At 36.9% G+C, this 26,349-nt stretch overlaps 2 protein-coding genes across 5 annotated transcripts in view; one reads left to right on the top strand and one right to left on the bottom strand.

Moving 5' to 3' along the window:
- The first annotated feature begins 129 nt into the window (after positions 1-129).
- LOC126848471 (NEDD8-conjugating enzyme UBE2F-like) lies at positions 130-2,419 on the top strand. Its single transcript, XM_050589419.1, has 5 exons — positions 130-301; positions 674-793; positions 872-1,033; positions 1,109-1,270; positions 1,361-2,419. The coding sequence occupies exons 2-5, from the start codon at positions 692-694 to the stop codon at positions 1,475-1,477; spliced, it is 543 nt and encodes a 180-aa protein (XP_050445376.1). The 5' UTR covers positions 130-301; positions 674-691; the 3' UTR covers positions 1,478-2,419.
- The window catches only part of LOC126848438 (obscurin-like), a 36,467-nt gene continuing 12,231 nt past the window's right edge, over positions 2,114-26,349 (bottom strand). Inside the window, exons 8-37 of one of the 4 annotated variants that reach the window (XM_050589344.1) lie at positions 24,648-24,740; positions 22,961-23,125; positions 22,626-22,763; positions 22,009-22,546; positions 21,391-21,642; positions 20,791-20,826; positions 19,615-19,860; positions 19,293-19,434; positions 18,580-18,977; positions 17,325-18,229; positions 16,601-17,180; positions 15,565-15,717; positions 14,699-14,803; positions 13,529-14,335; positions 11,994-12,396; positions 11,575-11,758; positions 11,181-11,481; positions 10,467-11,045; positions 9,934-10,358; positions 9,048-9,811; positions 8,671-8,969; positions 7,654-8,573; positions 7,142-7,581; positions 6,714-6,852; positions 5,939-6,408; positions 5,407-5,640; positions 4,968-5,112; positions 4,333-4,836; positions 3,065-4,218; positions 2,114-2,759 (exon numbers count right to left, since the gene is read on the bottom strand). In XM_050589344.1, the coding sequence (XP_050445301.1) occupies positions 2,513-2,759; positions 3,065-4,218; positions 4,333-4,836; positions 4,968-5,112; positions 5,407-5,640; positions 5,939-6,408; positions 6,714-6,852; positions 7,142-7,581; positions 7,654-8,573; positions 8,671-8,969; positions 9,048-9,811; positions 9,934-10,358; positions 10,467-11,045; positions 11,181-11,481; positions 11,575-11,758; positions 11,994-12,396; positions 13,529-14,335; positions 14,699-14,803; positions 15,565-15,717; positions 16,601-17,180; positions 17,325-18,229; positions 18,580-18,977; positions 19,293-19,434; positions 19,615-19,860; positions 20,791-20,826; positions 21,391-21,642; positions 22,009-22,546; positions 22,626-22,763; positions 22,961-23,125; positions 24,648-24,740 (11,766 nt within the window). In that variant the 3' untranslated portion in view covers positions 2,114-2,512. The remainder of the gene's footprint in view (positions 2,760-3,064; positions 4,219-4,332; positions 4,837-4,967; positions 5,113-5,406; positions 5,641-5,938; positions 6,409-6,713; positions 6,853-7,141; positions 7,582-7,653; positions 8,574-8,670; positions 8,970-9,047; positions 9,812-9,933; positions 10,359-10,466; positions 11,046-11,180; positions 11,482-11,574; positions 11,759-11,993; positions 12,397-13,528; positions 14,336-14,698; positions 14,804-15,564; positions 15,718-16,600; positions 17,181-17,324; positions 18,230-18,579; positions 18,978-19,292; positions 19,435-19,614; positions 19,861-20,790; positions 20,827-21,390; positions 21,643-22,008; positions 22,547-22,625; positions 22,764-22,960; positions 23,126-24,647; positions 24,741-26,349) is intronic. The other 3 variants (XM_050589345.1, XM_050589346.1, XM_050589347.1) reach the window with 3 other exon arrangements.

Raw genomic sequence — 26,349 nt, 5'->3', positions numbered from 1 at the left:
CAGGTTACTGCATTCTGAATTTTTTCGGTTATCATCTGATTGTATGGTACTTAGTCACAATATTTGTCACGAGAGGGATGCTGCTAACATGAAAATTTTCTTAAGAACAGCACTTTTTAGTATTATTTCATCGATGGTTCAAATTGTACGTTAGCATTTGTGATTTTGTCAATGATTTATACTTGTGGTGCAAATTAATTATCTGAAAAAAATAGAAATGAGAAAGCCTCCTTTACAGACATTTTAACGTACGAATTTTAGGAAATACAAAAACGAAACTTCTTAAATTCGGCAACGAAAGGTATATCGCATTATCAGATATTACATGCGTTATTTTTGTAACCTAGAAGCAGTTTTTATAAGTGTCAATAATTGCGTTTTTGATGTTATAATATCTCTTTAATTTAATTATGATATGTATCAAAAGATTTTATGTTTCATTTAAAATTATGTTATCACAATTTGCTTCTATATTTGTTAGCGTTTTTTTTTTCCTGTCATAAATTTGCGATAATTTTCTTGCTCATTTATTATAAATACAATAAATTTGAAGTTTTTGTATTTTAACATTAACATATAAATTAAGGTCTTATTTATATCATTAATTTATTATTAATTCATACAAACAAATTTAAGAAATATAATATAAGATGCTTTGTTCTGTGAATGGAAGCTTTTAGAGCAGCTTAATATGATCACATTACGTGGAAAACTGAAAAAGGACAATGATATAACGAATTCAAAGAACAACAATAGACGGGTTTCAATACGTGATAAATTATTGATCAAAGAGGTATTTATTTTAATGAGATTTAATATATTTTATATACTGATGTTAACTAATACAAATCATATGGATTATTTCACTTAGGTGCAAGAAATGGAACAAACATTGCCATTAACTTGTCAAGTCACATTCAAAAATCCAGATTGTCTACATGAATTTATATTGTTAATTATACCAGATGAAGGATATTGGATCGGTGGTCATTTCTATTTTCAAATTTATATAACGGAGGAATATAATATGACGGTAATTCTATAGTCTACAATTTTATGATATGACAATATATAGATATTTTTGTATTTTTACATGCACATCTTTCAGCCACCAATAGTGAAGTGCTTAACAAAATTATGGCATCCTAATATAAGTGAGGATGGTGATGTATGTCTTTCCATTTTAAGACAAAGCAGCATTGATGGATTGGGATGGGCACCAACGCGCAAACTAAAAGACGTTGTATGGGGTTTAAATTCTCTTTTCACTGTATGTATACAAGTATTTTTTGCTTTCAGTGTAGCAAATATGTCAACAAGATTATATTGCATGTATTTCATATAATATTGTTTTTTTCAGGATCTCTTAAATTTTGACGATCCTTTAAATAGGGATGCAGCAGAATTGTTTATCAAGGACAAAGAATCCTTTCGAAATAAAGTTAAAGATTATGTAATGCAATATGCAAAGAGATGATTTATATTGTAATTTTAAGACAAGACTAATTATGTACATTTATTGTATTGATTTCACATATATGTATATGTATGTATGTATGTATGTATGTACGTGTGTATATATATATATATACACATATACATATACACATATATATGTATGTATGACTGTACGTATGTCTCTTTTTAGTGAATGAGTCAAGAACTTGCTCAAATGTGCTTTAGATTGATATGATTTAACTCAGTTTAATATTTTGCTAGTCTTCTTTTGCCTGAAAGATATTACTGATTCGAATTTTATATAATTAAATTTTTCTTCTCGGATTGTTATAGAGAGAAATTATATTCATATATATTAATTATAATCTATATATATTATATATGAAAAAATTGTAAATCTATGAAGAGGATAAAAATGGATCACGTGTACAATAATGTTTTTTTTTTCTCAATGAGACATAATATAATGTGAGATGTAATGTTCCTTTGGGACATCTGTAAATAAAATGGGTGTTTAATAATATACTCAAGTCGCGTTGTAATTTACATGTTCTTGATAAAAAAACATAAAGAAGGAATCACAGATATATGTTTGAAGTATCGAATGTATCTTAAATATAGAGAATACAGGGCTCTCCAAAGTTAATGTGCGCAATTATTTCATCAAATATTTATTTATAATTTTCATACAACGTATGATCGAAATTTTCTGCTAAATTTCAAAAAATTCGATTTGCACTTTGATTCGTTAAAATGTATAAGCAACAATTCCTTTATATTAGACTCGTCAAATTAACGGACGGTTGAGAAACTTATCATTTACTTAGGCGCCGACGGAATTCGTCGGCGAAGCATCAACGATCGATTGACACAATGATATATCTTTGTAGATATAATTACAAGTTGTAACAAATAAATTATAACACAAGAAATTCCTCGTATTTCTCATCATTTCTCCTCGCTGTCCAAAGAAACAGGCACAAATGCGAGACGAAATGTGTTTATATGGTGTATGTGTGTCCATAAATATAAATAAAAAATCGCAGATCCAATGTTAGAATGTGGTCCGTAGCTCTTCTTGTATACTGGTCGACCTAATGAGCTTCTGTTTCGAGCCCAACAAAGTTTCGCTCGCTAGACTATCATTTTCAGAAGCTAGCTTCGATTTTTCTTCGTGATACCTCTCGTTATATTCCTTCAGCCTGTTACCTAAGAACACAGCTCTTTCGCGTTTCTTAATCATATAATCTGTCGGTAATAGCCATCTATGTTCATGGCACTCCTCCGCCATCGGTCTTTTACTGAAAAAAATTAATGTAATATATTATTTAAAAAAAATTCATATACAAATTTTACATTTAATATTAAATATAATTATCCAATTGCTATGAAGTTACACAATAAATAATTATATCAATCTTGTTAAAAATTTTACCCAGTCAATTGATATCTATTTTGTTATGATAAGAATTCGACAATGATCTCTATGTTTGATGTTGAAAGTACAAGTCGCAGATGCAATGTATAAAGGAGATATTTAGCGATAGATATAGTTAAACAGGAATGGAAAGAAAAAATCGAAAATCCTTATAACGTCACTACCAACCTTGGTGCGCGTTTAAAGACCAGCATGAGGAATCTGGTAGCCTCCTGACTAAGCTCTTTGTAGAGATATTCGAATCTGTATCTGACGAAAGATATGTTCTGTCTAGTCTCGTCCGCATTCTTCCCACGGAAGGGAGAGACCCCGGAGAGCAGCACGTAGGTCAACACGCCAACCATCCATATATCTGTTTGCGGATAGATCGGCTCGTCGTTGTAAAGCTCGGGCGATCTGTACTCGTGGTGACCCAGTTGTTCAGACACCATCGTGCCCAGTCGACTGACTCGATGAGCGGATCCCATGTCGACCAGTTTCACCTGCACCGATCTCACAGACGACATGACGACGTTATCCGGCTGGATGTCCAGATGACAATAGCCACGCCAGTGCAAGTACTGTAGACCATCGAGAATTTGCGTGATGGCATTTGCCACGCAGTTTTCCGTGTACTCATGCCGGCTGGAGAAGTATGTGAGTATGTCGGCGCCCTGGAGCTTCTCCATAACGAATGCCGCAATCGGGGAGCCAGGCGCCTTGTAGGCCACCTGCAGCATGGCTATCCGCTCGTGTCGTAGTGAGCGCAGTACTTCAAATTCCCGGTTCACCTGCTTTTCTGTCTCGGCGTTCAGTTCTAAGATCTTGGCGACAATCACGCAATCCGTGCTCTTGTCCACGCCCTTTACTACGACGGAAAATTGACCGCGTGACAACTCGGAGATGAAGCTGTATTTGGTGGATAATTGATTGGTTTCCGTCGACCACTCGATTGGATGCTCTTCCACGGAATAATCCATATGCGGCTTGTCTTCCTCTAGAATGATCTCCTGACCGGCTTCGGTCAATTCTTGAAGATGCCTCATCGCCCGTGTGATCTGCACCTTTGGACAACCCGGCAGTCGTGTTTTAATCAGCTTCGACGGGATGCCCTTCTCGCTCCAGCCTATGCGATTTCGTGCCGCCAGACGGAAGTTGTAGCTCGTGTCTTGTTTCAGATCACGCACAAGGTAAAACTCATGGTCGATATTGGAAGCAACATCTATCCAGGCGATCGAATCGCCTTCCTTGTACTGAAGATTGTAGCATAATACAGGCGAATTGCCATCGTACTTGGGTTGCTTCCATCGCAAAAGGACTTCAGTATCCGAAACATCAGAAGCCTAAAAAGTCAAAAACAATATTTGACAAGAAAGAGGGAGAAAAGCATCACTTGCATATAGATTAATTTTTCGCCTACTTCACAAATATTTTAAAAAATTGTTCAATTATTATACCTCCGGAGAATCCGGACCAGAAGGCACTGTTGCCAGCAACACTCTCGTCCTAACAACCGTTTGTCCTATAGGGTTCCTGGCTACGACTTTGTATATTCCAATGTCGTGCTCCTTCGTAGGATTAAAACTGAGTATAGACCTCCCTTCGGCATCCTCTGTCACTTTGATTCTGTTATTCTCCTGGATGACTATGTCATTCTTAAACCACTGTATCAGTGGTTTTGGATTCCCCACTGCCAGACAGACAAGATGCGCCGGCTTTCCCTCCTCGATCGGACAGATCTGCGGCTTCTCGCGGAAAAACGGAGGCTGACCCTCTTTCTTTGACTCGATTATCGCCTCGGCTTCGGCATAACTATCCAATCGAGTGCCTAGCTCATTCCTCAGACGTCTAAGCGTATATGTATCCGCCGATCCATAACGGTTTATACGCGCCCTCCTCTCGTCGTCGATCTCCTCGTCCATAACGTCCGTAAATCGACGACGTTCCCGTATGATGGGCGTCTAAACGAAACCGAAAATAAAGAAAATTTTGCAAAATATAATGCAATAAATGTATTGTGCCAGACATAATTAAGCTTTAAATTATATTTTAAAGTATATTTTATTTCAATATTTTTTATAGCTACACGTACCCTCCAGTCAAAACCGTTGTCTTCGGCAATGGAACGTGAGAATCCGGGGCTGCGATTGCACGCGACTTTCATGTATTCACGTAGTCGTACAGGGAAGTCGGTATCTCGCAGCTGAAGAAGATACGTATCTGGACCATTTTGATAACTATAAAATGTAGTTATTAAAATATAATTATTAAAATATAGACTATATATTATATCGTAAAAATCTGATGGAAAAGTTATATAGTTATATAAAATTTCTATAATTTTATTTCAAAAAACAGTACTAAATAGTTCTTGTAGTCAAATATATATATATATATATATATATATATATATATATATATATATATATATATATTCCTATAAATTATAGATATTATTTATTTATAGAGACAAAATTTGTGATGTATACGTCAGATATTTATTATATTTTACTGATTTTTTATCTCCTTACTGGCTTTCACTCGTGATAATGCCGATTTCCGTATCGATCGGTTCTCTGGATGGTATTTGATTCTCCCATGTCCTCGACGAACGTTTCTTCGACGGACTATGACTTCTATCTAGACTGGGTTCAGGTGTAAATTTATGTCCGGGTGGATATACCATTCGCGACGGATCCTCGAAAGCTGTTTCCAGTTTACGTCTGCGATACCACGTACGGCACGAAGCATTATTGTACCAATCACTGTAAAAATATATCTTATTTACAATCAAACTCTTAATCATATTATGATAAATCATATTAATTTCATAATATAAAGACATATGTGAACATAAAGACATATAAAAACATATGTGGATCTTATTGTCATAGCATGCCTTGTAAATATATACATTATATATATATATTTTTTTTTAATCTATCTTGATTAAACAAAAACACTTTATTATATCAATGAGATCGTTATTTCAAAATTATTTTTACAAAATTAATATTATAATTTTTAGTCTATTAATCAAAAAATCGTATAATCTTTAGTTACCGATAAAGTTTGTAATAATTCTTCAAGTTCTCAGATGGTATCCTGTAAGGCTCCGGTGGCGGGTTATCAATATAATTGAACCACGGATGAGCCAAAGCGGCTTTGATGTCCAATCTGTTTTCAATATTGTACACCAGTAAACTGCGGATAAAGTCCTGCGCTTCGTTCGAGATGTTCTCCCATCGATCATCAAAGTCCCATCTACCTTCCCTGATCTTCTTCAAAGTCTCTCTATCGTTTGCGCCTCTGAACGGTGAAATGCCCGATAGCAAGATATAAGTAATTATACCAACGGACCACATATCTGCGGGATAGCTGACGCCCTCGTTATTAGTTACTTCCGGTGCGACATATTCCGGCATACCATACGCCAAGGTCATCAACCTTGTCTGCGAAATTCTGCGGGCGAGTCCAAAATCTCCGATTTTCAGATCATCTCCATTGGCGTGTGAAATTAGTAGATCGCCAAGCTACGAAGAGAAAACAAGACTTGTTGAATTAATAAAATATATTAATCATAATAGAACCAAATAAATAATTTATGAAATAAAATGTGAGAATTATTATATCTTGATATACATTACGTTATATCTTTTAATTCGTGAAAGTAAGTAATTTTGTTACATTATATTATTAAATAAAATAATAGTGACTTTTTTTTATTAATAAAATTATTAGTAAAAAGTAATGACTATTGATTAAATAGTCATTATATCTAAATTTTAAATTTGCTTGCTTCAATGATATAAAGAGAAAAAAAATTTTAACAATATACCGTTAAACCAAGATGTGCGTAATGATTTCCGTGCATATATTCCAATCCCCACAACAATTGACGTATATAACGAGCGATATCTAGCTCGGTGTAATATTCTTGTCTTGTGAGAGTATCCACCAACTCGCCACCGGCCGCTCTAAATTATCATCGTTAAGGATTCTCTGCTATTTTCGTGTTAAATTGTAATTTTGAATGATATATATTTAATGAATTATATAGAATTAATTAGAATAATATCTTTTTTATCAATAAAATTAATAAAAATTATAAAAAAATAACTGAAAACTAATGGCTATTTTTTTGTTAAGTAGCCATTATCAAGAAATTGAAAAAAATAGAGTTAATTTAAATAATAATTATTTATATTAAGATTAATTCTATATATGAGGTAAAAAAATTAATGCGCAAATAATAATAAAGGATACAATTCCATGACGAGCGTGACTGAATCGTTAGTCTCGAAAGCGTCGTGCAGTCGCAACAATTTGCGATGATGTAGATTGTTCATCGCTTCCATCTCGTTGTACATGAACGGTTTGAGATCACCGCGTCCGTGCATAATCTTAGAAGCATAATTCCTTCCGGTATTCCTTTCAACAGCATGATAAGTGACACCCTGAGTACCGCGACCCAATTCATCGCCTAAGTCATACAAATCGCCGAACGGTTTGTCGCGTGGTTTTACATCCATTTTCTTTCGGTATGTTCTGTATCCGTATTCATGCTCGTTCTCCTCTACGTGCAGCATCACTGAACAGGATATCGAACCGGCTACGTTACCCGCGCTGATTGAATAAAGACCCTCGTCCTTGGTGATAGCCTCGTTGATGATGAGTGTCGTGATGTCGGGCTCGGTGAATTGAATCTATTTAAAAATGCAATAAGATTGTACTTTGCAGCGTGAAATCAAAAAGATAGAAATATGAACGGAACATACCCTGATTCTAGAAGACGAAGCTATAGGCTTCCAGTCCTTGTACCATTTAAGTTCCGGATAAGGTACGCCAGTTACACGAGCAGTCAATTGGCCGGTTCTTCTCACCATCACGATGGTTTCATCGGGTCTCTCGATAAAGGTGGGATACTCAGCGATCTTCAGTATAACTCTTTGCCTGGCTTCGCCGTGTTCATTCGTAGCGACGGCTTCATAAATGCCTTCATCCCTCTCGAGCATTCTATTGATGAAGAGAGTTGCCTGTCCGTTTCTGGTGTAACTCTGATCGTAACGACCGCCCGATTCGATCAGCTGATCATTGAAGTAATACGTCATCTTCGGTTTGGGATAACCATAGACGAACCAGAAGAGGTTGCAGTTGTGATTCTTTACACCGTATTGCGTATCGTATTCCTGACGCAAGAATCTAGGCGCTTGAGCGTAACCATCATGTGGCGGTCGCTCGATATCGAAGTCCTTCGGGAAATAGGGACTAGTCTCGGGACGGAAGTCGATACCCGGCGGCAGATAGGGAAAGAACTTGGGCGGCTCCGGTTCAAGTTTAGCGCGGTAAGTTTGCGCGAACGGCGAGGGATCGCTTATACCGTACTTGTTCTCCACTCGGATGCGGAACTTGTAATCGCGGAACGGCTCCAGATTGCGTATGTCGCACACGCAGCTTCGAACGCCGCTACGTGCGGTAAACCAGTCACCATCTGGCAGCTCGCACATCTCCACTAGGTAGGTCACGGGCACTCGAGGCCCGATCGGGATGGACGGCTTCCACGAGAGAGTAAGATGTCGATCCATCATACGGCTAATGATCGGACGATCCGCTAGTGGTAGCGGAATACCCGACTTCTGATACTTGTCATAATCCGCGTATTGATCAGCGAGAGGTTTCTTTGCGCGTAGCTCTAAAGCTGTAAAAATATTGAAAGATGTCAAAATGTACAAATTTATTTATTTTAAAAACTACCAAATTATTTTATAACATTATTGAAATTTTTATTTACTTACATTCGTAAACCATCTCTGCACTGCATGAATCTTCACCGTGAGGATTGGATATTTTCAGCACATATTTTCCGGCGTCTAGCTCGTCCACATTGGCTATCGTGAGTCGTAACAAACTGCCTTCTTGGTCCATCCTGATGCGATCAGTGGGCCAGAGTCTGTCACCGTTGCGATACCATTCAAAGTCGGGCTCCGGGTATCCTGTGACGCACGCGGTGAACTTTGCTGGCATGCCTCTATAAACCTCACAATCGCCGATCCTCTTCAAGAACGCCGGCGGTTCAACCTTTTGCATTTTTTGGCTGAAATTACAGATGTTACGTAAGAGAATTAAAAAAAAATTTCCTCTTTTTTCTACATTTGTTTCCATTAAATCTTACATTTTATCGACAACAGCTAGGTTCGCCACACATTCCGCCTCGCCGCCCTTGTTAACCGCCTTACACTTGTACCGTCCCGAGTCGTCATATGTGCAGTCCTTCACATACAGGCAGCAGGCATCGCCGTCGCGTTTGATTTTGTACTTGTCGCTGTCTCGTAAAATCGGCTTATCGTTGAAATACCAGGTTATTTCCGGATGCGGTATACCGGTGATGCGGGCAGGGAACTTGGCGTCGTATGTGGGCAGCTGCTGCAGATCTGTGAATCTTTGCGTAAAGTTCGGCGACTGGTATACCTTGCGGACGATAGCGTTCGCGCTGGTAGTGTCGTCGCCCAGCGGATTGCTCAGTCGACAGCCATAAACACCCGCATCTTTGGGTTCGCATGGATTGATTTGCAGACCGACTTTCTTGCCATCGCAACTCATCGTGACGCGTTCCGATGGAACAACCGGCTCGCCGTCTTTCGTCCAATTTACTTCGGGCATCGGATTACCGACGAACGACACGTCCAATGTCAATGGCTGACCTTCCTCAACGGAAATGTCGCGCATGGGACTGGTGAACGCTGGTTTCTCCTCCGGCGTGTCCGGTCTCACCTTGCCAGCTACATCTAGCTTAGCTTTGCAGGACGCGGTACCTTCTGTGTTACCGGCTACCACCTGATATTCGCCGATATCTTCCGGCGTTGCTTTGTCGAGGATCAGAGCTTGTCTACCATCCGGCTGGCTAATGATTTTTATATGCTTGTTGTCCGGAATAATCTAAAGTTTAATCATGGACGTTTTCTTAATAAAGATCAACTTCGAGAAATCCAGAGAATGAAATTATAGTTATAATAATATATATGTGTTTGATTATTATTGATATAAATAGATATACTGACTTCTTCGTTATCTCGAAGCCACTTGAGCTCAGGCGCTGGTTTTCCTATAGTTTTCACTTCCATCTTCACCGGGAAACCTTCGACAACAGTCTGCGGTTGAAGACTCGCAACAAACTCCGGTCTTCTTTCTCTTTCCTCCACCTCTACCTTGGCTGTACCCGTGATTTCACCGAGCACGTTGGAGACGATCAATGAATAGGTGCCGGCATCCTCCGGACGTACATAATCCATTCTCAAGCCAATAAGACCGTTTGGCTCATTCATAAAATACATCTCTTTTGTGTGTCGCAACGGTATTCCGTCTTTAAACCATTGCACTTGCGGATTCGGGAAAGCTAGAACTTGTGCTTCTAGTTTCAACGGGTGCCCAACCACGGCCTTCGTGTTCTCCAATGGCTTTGTAAACGACGGTTTTCTTCGTTCGGCTACAAAGAAATAATAAATCAATCTCGTATTACTAATACATATTAATAATTTGATCATATTATAAAAAGCGAAAATTTTACGAATAGAGAAAAAAAAGATTCACTCACGTGTGACAGCGACAGCGCATAGCGAGGAATTTTCGCCGCTGGAATTCGTAACAACGAGCTTGTAGGCACCGCAATCAGTGGGTTTTACTACATCGATGGTGAGCTTTGTGGTACCATCCGGCAACGTACTGATCTTAACGTGATCATCCGGCGTGATCTTTTCACCGTCCTTGAACCAAGCGATCTTGGGTATCGGACTACCGTCTACCTTGGCCTTGAGCTCCAAAGGTTCGCCCTCGTCAACTTCCGCCGATCTTGGTAACGCTTTACCGAACGAAGGTTCCGTCAACATCATGGATAGTTTGCAGCTGGTCTGCGCGCTTCCGGCGACATTGCTCGCCTTGCACGTTATCGTGCCAGCATCCTCAGCTGAGAAGGTTTTGATGGAAAGGGTACTGTCCACTATGCCGTCTACGTGAGTCATCACCTGGTGACGCTCGTCCTCTTTGACAATCTCGCCGTCCTTCAACCATTCGACGCTCGGCTTCGGGATACCGGTCGCCCGGATTTTCAATTCGATGTCTTCGCGATCGCTGCACTGCACCTTTGACAGGTCTTTGAGGAAGGTCGGAGCCTCGGCTGCAAAAAATGCAAATATCTTTACATGTTTTAAACTTGTAAAAAAGATCTATTTAAATTATTATTTCAAAGATTCTTAGCTTTCTATATTTTAGGCATTATATTATATACATTGCTGAGAGTTTATTTACTTACTGTGAGGCGTGAGTGTGGCTTGAGCACTGACTTCGCCCAGATAGTTCTTTGCCACAACTGTATAGGTTCCCTTATCCTCTAGACTAAGTTTTTTGACGATAAGCTTGTATTTACAATTTCTCTTATCTTCCTCCATGTCGTACTGCTCGTTCTTTTGCAGTTGCGTACCATCTTTCATCCATGTGATATCAGGTTTTGGATTTCCCTTGATAACAGCTTGCCATTCAACTCGCTCGTCAACAGACGCGGTGTGATCTCTAAAGCTCTCAATTTCCGGTTTCAATAGAAGACTTAAAAATGCCTAAAATATATATATATATATATATATATATATATATCTTACATTTTTTTATCAAATAATTTTCTGTAGTTTCCGTTAATCTGCACTACTTACACTAGCCTCGTTTTCGCCCCACTTATTTTTTAATTTCAAGGTATACTCTCCAGTATCTTCTTTGGTACATTTTGGTACTTTCAGTGTAACTTTACTTTCGGTCAATTTATCATCTGCCGGGCCGTTAGTGATGGTCCATTTAAGTCTAGAATCATCAGGGGGAATTTCGTGACCTTTGCAGAACCTAAAAACATATATTTATATGCAACTATCTTAAAAATAATTTTTGTCTTTTTTAAACAGTAATGTATTTTATTTATATACACGTATATATAAATATATAATACGTATCTTTCAAGATGACATAGATTTAATATAATAAAGAAAGAGAAAGAGTTATATTTTTACCATTATTTCCCACTATATTTTAAAATATTTTAAAAACACATAAAATTTGTAAAAACATATTCACGTAATACCATGTGATATCCGGAACCGGATCGGCCGTGAAAACGGCTTTGAATTCGCCGTCAGCTTGAGGATCGACATCGACGTCGTTAAGAGGCTCAGTGAACCTCGGCTTTCGAAGCTCGTCGACGGTGCCGACTGTCAGATAACCCTCTACGATTTCTTCGCCTAACTTGTTCGTCAGAACGCACGTATAGAGACCCTCGTCCTCGAGAGTGACCTTGCTGATATCCATCTCATAAGACTCTCCGGAAGTTGTGATCCTTATCCGTTCCCCAGCTCGAAGAGTCTTGTCATCCTTCATCCACTTCGGGTCTGGTCTCGGTAAACCGGTGGCCTTCACCTCGAATTGAATATTTTGCGTCTCGAAGACCGTTCGATTGGTGAGATTGGTGCTCACGATGTGAGGCGGGGCTGCGAGGAATAAGATGTGAAGAATAAGCTATTTGTCGAAAAGTTAATTATGCACAGAATGTGCACGTTTTTCTTAAACAAACCTTACTATGCATTCTTGACACCGCTTAGGATGCATTAGAACTTGATTAGCCGAAGAACATTATTATACAGCTTAATTTTTTTTGTAGAATTATTTTATATTATTTTAAAATTTACTAAAATAGTTATATATATTTTATTTTAATTATCCACTTTATTATCTATGTAATAATTAATTTAAATTTTTAAATATTAACTTATAATTATTTAAAGTTAAAAACAGCTAGGGAAGAAAAAATTATATATTATTAAAACTGTCCATTACTTAAATGTGATTGTTTATGACTATGTATGCAAAGGTTGAAACATTATTCTTTTCGAAAAAAGATATCACAAAAATAAATTGTTACTTTCATTATTTTAAAAATAAATAAATTCAACCCTTCATTGATGCATCTAAGCTCAATCATCTCAACAAGCTTTATTATATCTATTAAATAATATAAGTTTTTTTAGAACTATACTTACCTAAAAGCATACGGTTAAGTAGGTGTTCAGCAAACCGCATAGTGAAGATTATAAAATAGATCAGCATTTTTTATAGAATAAAAAAGCGGTATCCTTACCTCGTTATATTTTTTCAAATGGCGAAGAATAGTGCAGTACCGTAAGTCAATGTCAAAAAACATAAAGCTTCAAAGACAGATAATAATATTCCACATGGAAGCATAAATAACGTATTTAGTAACATGTGTGATTATTAATATAAAATAATTAATTACATATTTTTAATAAAATATACATATATCAATATATTAATATTATAAATATCAAGAAAAAAGAGATAGAATTTCTGTCATAAATAATGATACAATCTTATGAATTTTTTTTAATAGAATCTCCATAATTCTTTTATGTTTCCACGCGAGCATGCGAATGTTATCGAAATACAATGAAATTGTGAGATCGACAAGATGCAAGAAAGAAACAGATGAAAGAACAGATCTGACAGTCATAGATAGAGCTGACAGGTTTCGATGATTTATAGTGCTGAAAGATTAGAGTTAGCTACTGAAACTATGTGTGCCGATGGAATCCTCCGCAATCGTACCTGACTCTCTGCCTGACTCTTTATCAAGGATTTCGTCTAGCACGCTACGTTGTCGCTTAACACGAGCTAGAAGATTCTTCATCTCTTCGTCGATTTCTTCGTCGTCGTCGTCGAGTTCTCCTTTTTGAGAGCTCGACGGCGTTTCGCTTAACAGTGTCGAGACTTTTGTCTCCTCGAACATCGCAGTCTCCTTAGATGATTTAACAGCGGACTTTGGTCGATCCAGAGTTGTCTCCGCGATTCTTTTCGCCGGACTCGAATCGCTGATCGTCGGACTCTGGGCGGATAAGTTTATATCCTTCACCTCCAGACTTTCCCGCCGTAGAGTTTGATTCGACAGCGTCTTTGTCAATGACGGTTCCTCGGATGACCGTTCTTCGATGATAGTCTCCGCAATTCTAGAGATTCTATGCAATCTAATGTCCTCCAAGGTTCTCTCATCTTCCGGCGTTCCATTAAAGCAAAATTCGTCGACGATGCCGTTCGCGGTTCTTTGATCGTCCGGAAACTGATCGGCCGATTGCACGTCATCTGTACTGACGTCTCGCGACAGCGCCTTCAAGGTCGATTCGTCGTCGGAAACGGAGACAATCGTGACCCCACGATTGAACCCCACGTTCGATTTTTTCTCCTCGGTCTCCGAAAACTCCTCGATCAGCACGCCGCTTTGTGGTCTCGAATTCTCCTCTTGTACGGTGTAAGCGTAAGAAGCGATTTCTTCAACACGTGGTCCCGATTCTACACCGAATTCCCGACACTCGACTTTGGTTGCTGTCATCTTGCTGATCGTATGACTTTCATCGGGACCTGTGAATTTCCTGACCTGATACCTTCAACTACTACCGCTCGCATATAATCGCGCGTATTCTCCCGTACGTTTAAAAATAATTTTCTTTTCTTTGAATCACACGTTTATCGCTTAAATTTATTACGATAAAATTAGATGAGAATAAGAATTTTAAAGCAAAACGATCTTTGAGCATGTTTAAACAAAATGAGAAACACATTGCAATCTTGTGTACCCTGTGTTTGTTTATTTAATTATTAGTTATAAAATAGTCAGACAACAGAAACGTCTAAAAAACATTGCAGAATTGTAAAAGTTTTTTAGACTTTTATATTGGCTGAATGGTGAATGATGATGTAATTTTTTTAAGGTGGTGAGATTACCTGTAAGTATAGCTTCGTGTGATGTTGTAGAGGCCACGGAGATCGTGATTGTTTCATTGTCCCCTTGAATTACTTGGATATTTTGTTTCTCCAGTCTGACGCGACCTAAATTTATCACAGATATTGTCTCGCTACAAAAACTACCGCGAAACGACTCTTAATCAAATATCTTGCCAATATTATTAATAATAAGTTGTGTAGTACGTGATAAGCTATAATACACGATGCACCACACGAAATTACCTAACTTTTTAAAATTGCTTTGTGCACTAAACAAATCCTTAGACGGTTATGCAAAGCGATAATAAAACAATACACTATATTGGTCTTTAATTATACATATTTTTAAAAAATATAAGAAAGAAGATAATTATTTCCCGCGATTTCTTCAACGCTGAAACAATTCCGGTCTCGAAATTGTTCTGTCAATTTTAAAGATTTTGCGAGAAAATCGTCCATTTTTTAATTTTATTGATATTCAGCGTGAAAAAAATTACGGAAAATAATCACTTTTCTTTGAAAAATGTGTAATTTTTATTGAATTGTACGTATTATTAACTCTAAGATGCTTAGTTTTATAATAAAATATAAAAAAACTAAAAAAATTTTTCTTTTTAATTTAAATGTTGCAAAGCAATTTGGTTCTAGCATGCACAATATTTTGTAGCACAAATTATTTAGAAGAAAAATGGATTTTAATAAAAGTGTTTTCTAATCGAATCCTTATTGATGCGACATATAATACAAATAGTGGATTGGTGTCTTAATTGTCATTATGACTTGTTACGCGTTCTTAACGAAGCAAAGTCCGAAACGTCATTTCGTTCTAATTTAGCTAGCTACTCAAATTGACGCGCATAATTTACCTTCCAATTCCGATTCTTCAGCGCGCAAAGTCGTTTGCTGTGGCAACTCTTCCTTCATTATTTTTTTCGCTCGCGTTTCTTCCATCGTCGTCTTCTCGGCTTTCTCTTTTGGAGGCTCTATCTTTTCATCGACCTTCTCATCTTCCGTTTTAGCTACGGAAGTACATTCTTTCGAGTCTTTATCGTGACATGCTTGAAGATGCGATATATCAGCACTTATGATATTTAAAGGTAATACGAGAGAGTTTTGAAAAAAATCGGAAGAATTCCGAAGCAACACAAATATAAGAATAAGGACCGATAAGAAAGGAAATAAAAAACAGAGAACACTTTCTGCGTCAACGTCGATAATGTGACGCGTCGAAAGAGTGGTGCTCTTCCCCTTCGTTTAAGAAAGTCAGGAGAGAATTCTTATCTACACACACAGATCTTTTACAACTAAAAGAACTATGAGAAAAAGATCTTGATTTTTTGAACCTCGTCATTAAAGGTCGTCAAAAAATTCCCAGAATGTCACACCGGGATACAGAAAATAAAAAGGGAATTGTTTCGTTTGTGCATCCAGTACTTACTGAACGTTGTCGAAATATTGTATGACGACTTTTATCGTTGCGGTTTCTCAAAAACTAGAAATATATGCTTGTTTATTGCTGACCATTCCTGTTCTGACTAAATATCATGATTTTCAGCCATCCTTGTGAGATTTTCTCAACTCTGGCAAGATTATCTCCGAATTTTTAACTCCAGAACTCGACTGTGTGTGGTTAAATGTGACTTATTTGAAAATAAATATTTATAAAATTATGGACACACTTCATAATTGCGATTCAATTTTCGCGATTTAATTCTTTAAAGTATATATAATTCAATTATATATATTGTATATTAATATTATATATTACTTTCATATTATAATTTTATCATATTATAATCATATTATAATTTTCATAATATAATTTTATAATTGAACTTTGCTCGCGTCGGACAGAGTCGAATTCCAGGGTTAAGATGAAGAAGACGACACGCGGATACTTACTCAGCACGATGACCTTGCTCTTGCTAGTAACGTAACCCAGCTCGTTCTCGGCCCGCACTTCGTACAAGCCGCCATCGCTGCCCTTCAGCAGTGTCACCGTCAAATCATAACTCTCTTGCCGTTGACTATCCCTAGTAATCTTAATCCTGGCATCCGCTGTCACCTCTTCTCCATCCTTGTACCATTTGACTTCCGGATCCGGCGTACCAGACACCTCGAACGTCAATGTGAGCGTTTCGCCCTCCTTCAACCTCTGGTCCGCCAGTTTCTTCAGCAGTTTTGGCCGACTATTTACCGTCAGATTAGAGCTGCTCGAGTTCTCGCCGTACTCGTTTTGCACTTTGCAAGTATAATGGCCTTTTAGCTCGGTTTTCACCTCCTTGATGATAAGCTTATAATTGTCTCCTTCCTCCACACGAGTGTACTCTGTGCGCTTCTCCGTGATTTCGACATCGCCCAGGAACCAGTGCACGCTCGGCTTCGGGAAGCCCTCGACTTCCACCACAAATTCAATGTTCAGCTCGCCCTCGTTCGCAGTGATATCGCACAGTTTCGTCTTGAATTGTGGTATGCCACGTACCTGCGAAAATTTTTCATGGACATTTGAGTTAAATAATTATAATAATTGGATTTTTCTTTAATTGGTTTAAAAAAATCTTTTTTTAAATAAAATATAAAATATAATTTTAAAATATGATTTAAGCGAAAAAATCAAGCTACATACTCTGATTCTCGTCTCGTCCGAAATGGTTCCGTGCTTGTTCACCACTTCAGCCTTGTAAAGCGCCGCATCTGCCACTTTCGCACCGCTAACTGTAAGTATATGATTGTTTCCGTTTTTCGACATCTTCACGCGATCGCTCGCGGTTAGGAGCTGCCCGTCCTTATACCAGTTCACCGTCGACTCGCCATCCGCGTCTACCTCAATCAAGAGATTCAACGTATCTCCCTCGTTGATCACTCGCGGCTCGCCGAGTCCCTTCTTGATCTTCGGTGGGCACCTGATGCCGACTTTCCAGATCTCAGTCGTTTGATTGATTTCATTTCGCGCGACAATCGAGTACGAGCCTGCATCGGTCAATTTTGCATTCTTGATCACGAGCTTATATATGTCACTGTTCTCCTTGACAATCTTGATACGATCGCTCTCCTCGATCAGCTGACCGTCCTTGTACCACGTAATTTCCGGCGCCGGGGTAGCTTCCACTTGCACAGTCATCGTGCCCATATCCCCAATGAGAATCATCATGTCAGACTGCTTTTTCGTGATCTTCGGCGCGGACTTGACGATCAACTCAATTTGCGTGCTGTCCTCACCGAGATCATTCTTCGCCGTGATGGTATAAACGCCGGCGTCTTTGGCGGTGACTTGTTTAATCACTAACGAGAGGGACTCCTCATCTTCCCAGAGATACTTGATTCTACCGCCAGCTACGATCTCCTGACCATCCTTAGTCCACTTGATGTCCGGTTTAGGATAACCCTTCACTTGCAAATCTAACATCGCGGATCCACCAACATTCACTTCCGACTGCTTGGATTCCGTTTGCAATTTTGGCTTTTCAGGATCCTTTAGCAATTGATTCACGGCACCCTGCACCGTTAATTCCGCGCTGCAACTAATGTTACCTGCATATTCGAGAATTATCATAAATTAATATGTATATCTGGATAAATAATTCTTAGATTATTAATAAATTAATAACATATTAAATAATATAATATATTTAGACAATTAATGCCATATTTAAAAACATAAAAAATATTTATATCCCAAAAAACACACCTTATTATATATTTTTCAAACAATTCATCACATTTTGACATAATAAAATAACATTTTGTATAACAATTCTATTTTCAAGAAATTTTAAATTATTTTTTTTCCAAATTATTCATACACAATAGAAAAAAAATGGATAAAGAGTTTATTAAAATTTAAATCACTGCAGTATCCTTGAATAATAGTTGTAGTTTACCTGTACTAGTCTGTGCCACGCATGTATAAAGACCGGCGTCCTCGGGTTTTACGTGCTGGAACACCAGTGCCAAAGTGTCCTCGTTATCTTTGAAGAGAACCTTAAATCTCTCCTCAGGATCAAACGGTTCTCCGTCGCGCGACCAAATAAATCGCGGTTCGGTTCCGAGCTCGAGAAGACCTTCAGGAAGTCCCTGGAACAGCGGTTTTTCATCTGTCACTGTCACCACCGCCTCGCATGTAGCTTCCCCATAACGATTCATAGCTGTGCACGAATATTTTCCAGCGTCTTGTTTCTGAACGTCGGCAATCACCAGTTCATAAAATCCCTTCTCCGCATTGTCCCGTATGATCTTTACGCGATCGTACTTTGCATCGATCAAGACACCGTCTTTGAAACTAAAAAAAAAATGTATGTTTATTATAATTTTTTTTAGACAAGTAAACTTTTTGAAATACAAATTTTTTACAAATATTGGATCCTTATTTTTTGGACGTCCTTTTATCTACTGGACATTTTCTGAATTTGTATGTTATATAGTTAAAAGAAATTATTCCATAGCAAAACTTTTCTTTGATGTTATATAATGTGAATAGATTATAAAATAATTTAATAAATATAATTTTTTTTTAATATAAAAATATTTTCTGTTAGTTTCTAATTTTTCAATATGTATAAATTTTAACTATTTGTCTAATTAAATCTAAACTCACAACTTTATTTCTGGATTGGGGTCACCCTTGACTTTGATCATGAAGCGTAGATAGGTATTCTCGAGAAGCTCGGTGTCCTTCAAACGCACCAAAAATATAGGCGCGTTTGCTTCGGCCCTTGCCTTTTTTTCTTCCGGACTCACTGCGATATTTTACATTAGAAACAAAAAAAAAAAAAATTATTTCGCCAAACATTTTTTATATTTATTTCAACGTAAACATTTAAGAAACTTCATAGAAAAATCTGAAAGATCTAATTTTACAGTCGTTTTTTGGGTTTCTTTTTTTTCAAATTTTTTTTATTATAAGAATTATAACTTACATTGTTGAACCACTAGTTGAGCGGTGCATGTGGCCTCGCCGTTCGCATTTAGAGCACGTGCAATGTATATGCCGGAATCTGACTCATGAACATTCTGGATCTCAAGCTTGCACGTGGTGTCGGACATCGTGGTGACGACGCGATCGGCCAATTTATCCTCCATCGGTTTATTATCTTTCAGCCATTGCATTCTGGTGGTCGAGTCGGTGGTTAACAACGTGCATTCGAAAGTGGCAACTTCTCCAGCTGTAAAAGATCACTCGAATCAACGCAAAGCTATTACAAGTCGTGAAGCTCCGAGAAGAGTATGAAAATGTGAGAAGCGAATCCGTCGAATAAATACAATTGTTTGGTTTCTAAAATACTCCAAATACGAATAATGTCTTATATCGTTTTTTTTTTTTTTTTTATTACGCGATTTCTTTTAATAGAGAAAAATATATAAAAATTCTAGAACACATTTAATATAGTTATCAATATATCTGTTCACCACGATGACGTATCATCCACCTGTTATCTGGTTATATATATCGAATATGATTGAAATAATGTAATAATGTGTGATTGAAAGATAAATGTGTAATGTATCAGAAGACAAAATTTAAGATATAAAATATATTATAAGGAATATTGTTAATACATTATTAATATTTTTTATAAATTAGATTTAATGACAAAAAAAATCTTGTTTTTATAAGATACTAATATCAAAAATAATATATTATATAGATTTATATTTGTAATGGAATGTCTTGATGTTTTATTATCTGAGAGAGATGATTGAAGGAGCATTTCATAAAGCGTGTTAAAATACTTCGTAATTGTAAGTTTAAACTATGACATAAATATTAATCTATAGAATAATACAAAGATTCAATAATGATAAAAAAAATGTAATGTAAAACGTCAGAATGCGATTGTATATGATATCGGCGTCAGAGTAACTTGTCAATATAGAAATATAAATATTTATTGTAAACATTTATTCTAAACATAGTATATAGCGAATATTTAGCGGCGAAGCGTGTTTAACCAGCATAACGTAGTATTACGTCTAAAAGCATAATTGATTCAGCTGGCTAGAGAAGAAATGTGAAATGTTTTAAAGAAACATATAGAAAAAATGCAGAGAATAGTAAACGCTGATGATAAACTAAACAAAGTACATCACTTTACCTATAGCGTGTATCAATGCCTTTTTTGGTCGCATCGCTAAAACAATAAAAATGTATCTTATGTCTTGTGATCATTAGATATATATGTATCTGTTTCTTGCAATTATTTGTAGAAAATATAACGCCACTTGTCTAAAAATTATATTAAACACAATATAAGAATAAAATTCGTTAAAAAATTATTCCTGCCATAATCGAGATTATCTAATATAATTATGTATGTAGAAGTTATTTAAATAATCCTATATATTAATATCACATAAATCAAACATGATTAAAATAGGGATTATTCACTCAAATTATTCATTCAAATAAAAAGTGTTTTAATGTACATATCTTGCAAGAATAAAAGATATGTCATACTTTATAAAATTATAAATTTTTTTTTTTTATTATTATTTTATATTTTTTAATAAAAAGTTTATTAAGAGCGTTATTTTTTTTAATGCTCCTATTTTGTTCATAAAACGAAAAGTAAATTGAACAGTATCTTTCTTTAGCCGCCTTTTTTATACAACTTTTGATATAACAGTCAGTATTAGTATACATGTGACATACACATATATCTGGCACAAGTAAAGTTTCGACATCGCATACTTACGTTCTACACTGCATCCCTCTATCGTCTTGATAAACACCGGTTTGCCAGCATCGGTGCCGAGGCTGATTTGGGCTGTTCTCTTTTCGACATTCGCATTCGTTGCCGCATCATCGATGATTGTAGTCTCGTACGAAGTTTCCGATATCTGGCCCATCCCTTGCGTTGCGGAAGACATTCTCGTCTCGACGGCGGAGGCCGCCGATTCCATGTATGTAGATACGCCATTGCGACTACTCGATATCGACGAGTATTCTACAGATATTATAGTTGAAGACTATCTTACTACTTGATACACAGTGCGTTTACAAGACTTGCATTGAAAAGTTTAAAATTATTTTTCATTTCTATGCATCGTAGTCGAGTGAAACAAAGCAATTATCGCCAATATTTTAATTTTTTTAAAGATGATTTAAGAACAATTGATAAGAATTTATTTTATTTTCAGAGTTACTTCTTACAGTCTTCAATTGAGCACATAAAATATATAATATCTGCTGTAGTGCACGATAAAATGAGCAACTACGTAGCGACGCAACATCGATCTACAGCGCCAATTTTAACGAACATGCGACACCGAATTGCGAAGGAACGTTTCTGTGATTTAATCAACGAACTTACCTTCCACGACTTTCGAGGAGGCACTATATCGACTCGCAGAGTATCTTCGAGACATGTCTGCTTGCACTTCCTCGACCTTGGTCTTCTTCGCTTCCTCGACCTTGGCCTTCTTCGTTTCCGATGTGTCGATCGTAGAGTCCTTCCTCTTCTCCACAACCTTGGTAGAGTCCTTGATCAAATCTACCTTTGGTGGATCCGGCTTAGCTTCTTCCTTCACTTGGACTTTAAGTGATTCCGGCTTTGGTTGTGATTGTGATTCCGGATTCTGTTGTGGTTCAACCTTAACCGGAACTGGCTTCTCGTCGCTCTTGAGCTCTTCTTTGCCTTCTGGTACTTCCTCGGTCACTTGAAGATCGTCCGCTGCGTGCTCGGCGAGAGCGACCAGATCGCTGGAGTATTGGCGGATTTCCTTGAGCCAACAAGCCTTCACGGAATCCTTGTGAGCTATTAAAGTGATGGGATAATTGGGAATAGCCGGATTATGTAGTTCGAAGGATCGTATGTCACCGGGATGATCCTTTACTTCTACTTCCGGTAACTAAAATAAAATGATCGAAATTATTGCGTTGCTCTGTACATCTTGATCGCATTGTGATACGATCGATACTCTTACTTACTCGAATAATATCCTTTAGAACGAAAACTGATCTATCTTCCGAGATTCGTCTGACTTTGCAAACGAGAATTCGCGCTTTGAATAGGAACAAGTATCTCTCTTTGCTTTTTCCTTCCTTGTCAATAACTGTGTACCATTCCTGAAAACATATAAACGTAGTTTTCATTCAATCCCATCACTGATAATCGCTAATATTTTTTTTTATCTATATCTACGTATTTTGATTATAAAAGGAATAGTTAAAAATATATTTAAAAAAACAAAATAATAAAAAAATTTTTTTTCAGATATTTTTAATTCTCTTATTTTGCAATATTTTACCGCAAATGTACCTACATGAGTAAGTAATCTACCAAGTTTGTGAATGTTCCCTTTATATCCTTCGATATTACTTATAAATTTATTATCGGTTGCCCTATGAGGGATTCCTAGCATCAATTCCAAGGCCTTTTGTAGATCGTCGCAGTTTTCGCCTAATCGGGTCGAATACTTCACCAGCTCCTGCGAACAAAATATGCGCGATTCATCAATCGATTTATTTCTGCGCTTCAAAATTTATATTTACGACCGGAATCGATCGAAATAAGATTCGTCTCTCATCCTTGGACCGAATTAACTTGTGTACCTGTTTATCTTGTGTACTTGGGCACGCTTATTAACCGTCGCCATATTTCACGATTACATCCGTCTCTCTCGTGTTTGCGCAAATTTTTCCATAAATTAAAACCGTAACTCTCGAAGGATAAATTGCTGCGACGACGCGCTTTTAGCTCGCTAAATCCGTACAACGCCTACGCGTTCGTACACACAAACGCGAAATGTTCTCTATAGCGTCGTTTTTATACGAAGTGTCCAGATTTATCGAAAGCCGCTTTACATTCCTCGACAAATGCGCGATCTCTCCCTAACACGCACTTGCAAATTTGTGAGATAGAATTAAAAAAAAAAAATTTTATATTAAAATATCACGAAAGAATTTTCGATCGCGAAAATCCGAGGATTTATTTTACAGAAAATTATATCATTGTTTACTCGTCCTACAAATTTAACAAACTTGTTGCCAACGAGGTAATAATTAAGTGCGACATTATTTTAAACTTTTAGCTATAATGCTAATGTTTACCGTGTGTATTTTAAAACTTGCGTTTGTTACAACGGCGGCCTTTAGCGGCGACATGAATCAACAATCACTCTATAGGTCAAGAATCATCAATTACCGAACATTCTTGCTCGCTTCTTGTTTCAATGTAAATGTTGTCGCCTTATTCCCGTCTCATTTTCCCGGGCAATTGGCGCGTATGCTAACACAATTAATCTACTTGGCTCAGAAGAAATATATATTAAAATAAGCAAGTATATGACAAATTTAATATATGTACAATCAGTTAATTTTAAAACTCTTCGATTATAGCAGCCTAAAAGTTAAATGCAGATAGGAATTTCGGTCGAATCAAATTTGTATTTGGGACACAAACGTTACTGAAAGATCCTGATTCTTTTTCTCGTTTACATGGAACGTTTTATAATGACGCGGATTATTCGTGTCTTTGTTGATCTGTTATAAATATTTTGAATAAATGGATGATAATTATGTGTCGAGGAGACACGATTTCAAGGCAAGATGGAAAACGCTTTAGCGCCGCGCTATTTCCGTCCAACGCAATAAAATTCGTGTGGAAATATAGGTCATGCTGTAAATCCATTTACATATACTCTGATTGTCTCATTATACTGATTTCATCGACTAAAAAAAGTATCAAGTGTGCTACATTTAATATATTTTTCTGTTTATTATTCATTTTCAAAAATAATCTCTGAGATGTTTTTCTCAAACGATAAATTTATATGTCTATAATACATTATTTTCTATATTAAATTGATCTATATTAATTTATTTCTTATTAATTGATTCTATATTAATTTTCCTATTATCGCAAACAATAACAAGATACTGGCAGAGAGACGAATTTTTATTAAATTTTTATTTTATAAATAAAATAAAAATAAAATATATGCAACGTACCTTTAGCAGGAGTTGGTAGTCGTTTATGCGTTGTATCGGGAGCTTTAAATGTTCCGATATACTTTTATCGTCGCCCAGAGTCTGGCTCAACTCCTGCAAGAAACGAAGCGATAGTACGAATAATTAAATGTCCATTTTTGCGATATTTTATACAAACGCTGAGGAAAAAAAAAATATACATAAGAATACAAATTTTTCTTTTTTTTCTTTTTTTAAATTACTAAAAATTTTTTTATTTTTGTTATTCTTATACGTCCAGATTTGCGCGATGCGGAACTAAAGTTAATACAATATTTTGCTTACAATTTTTCCGTAAATATAAATTGCAAAAGTTTAAACTCTGTCAGACACGTATACACTAACGACACCGTATATCTTCGTACGTATATTTGAAAAGTCACGATTCGCAATTAGAGCAATTAGACACTCGTAAGGAGAAACGTATACCAGAACCGCAACGTTCTCAAGCAAAGATCGAGATATTTCAACGCCACAACGAACGTAATTCGATACCGGCAACACTATAGAGTTCTGTCTAGACAACTGTATTTTTGGACGTGTGACTGGATTTTGCGTGCAATATACGGATGCGTGTGTCACCCCCACATACGCGCGCGCGCATGTTGTCATCGGAGATGCGAGGCTGACGCGCACGATTGACGTATCGCGACGCCTCGCGACTTTTAGGTAGCAGAACGACGTTTGAACGGAAAACGCTTTTCTATTAGACGCACACCTTGAAGGAAACACCTTGAGATCCAATCTATCGATCGGAGGATTTCGTCGAATTGATCGTCGCGGACGGACTGCGTCCGTCAGGAGTCAGGTCCCGATCGGCACCCGATCGGATTCTGGGAGGATTCTCGCTCGCATGCACGATGTGTGGTGGTCAGTGGTTCGCGGTACTGAGGAGGAATCTCTCGCAATACATTCGGAGGACCGATACGGCAACGGCTATACTTAGACGCCGGATGGTTTCGTGTGTGCGACTGACCACGCGCGAAAACAACACGAAGATCGCACGGTTCGTCGATTATCCTCGGTTAAGCGAATCTTGGTTTCTTTCAATCGCCCGTCTATATGTTAACGAGGAAATTTTTTTGTCCTCTCTCTTTCAAAAGTAAATATGCAGAATGCAAAAAATCTGTGGATAAAAGATGATCTATTAAAAATCTAGAATTTTTGTATATATTAATTTACGTTTAACGTTATAAAAAATTCAAGGAAGTCTTATACTTTATATACAATTTCTCTAAAATTTAATTTTTCCTCAAATTGGTTAATATCTTAAAAAAATTTTGAAGTATCTTTCTTAATTTTAAAATTTGTCCAATAAATAAGAAATGTTTTAGAAAACAGAAATTATGAGAAGTTATACTATATTAGAAATAATTAATATATAATAAATTTTTAAAGAGATATTTATAATTTTGTAAAAAAAATGTATTTCATATAAAATATTCTTTTCTGTGATGTCTCAACACTATAATATGTTATGTTACAATATTTCTATTGTATCCTAAATTTTGATAAAAACTCATTTTTCCCAGTACACAGTATGCATCTCAATACTATCAACTGTAGGCAAGACGAACGAAAGATGTTCCGTTCGTTAAGAATAAACTCAGCTATTTTGAGGGCTGGACACACGCCCGCATATATCCCTGTCCGTTATATAATTACATCATTTTGTCCAATCCAT

Source organism: Cataglyphis hispanica, chromosome 3 (genome assembly GCF_021464435.1).
Source record: "Cataglyphis hispanica isolate Lineage 1 chromosome 3, ULB_Chis1_1.0, whole genome shotgun sequence".
Classification (NCBI taxonomy): Eukaryota; Metazoa; Arthropoda; class Insecta; order Hymenoptera; family Formicidae; genus Cataglyphis; species Cataglyphis hispanica.
The sequence above is the reverse complement of the archived record's forward strand: the minus strand, read 5'-3'. Positions and strand labels throughout refer to the sequence as shown.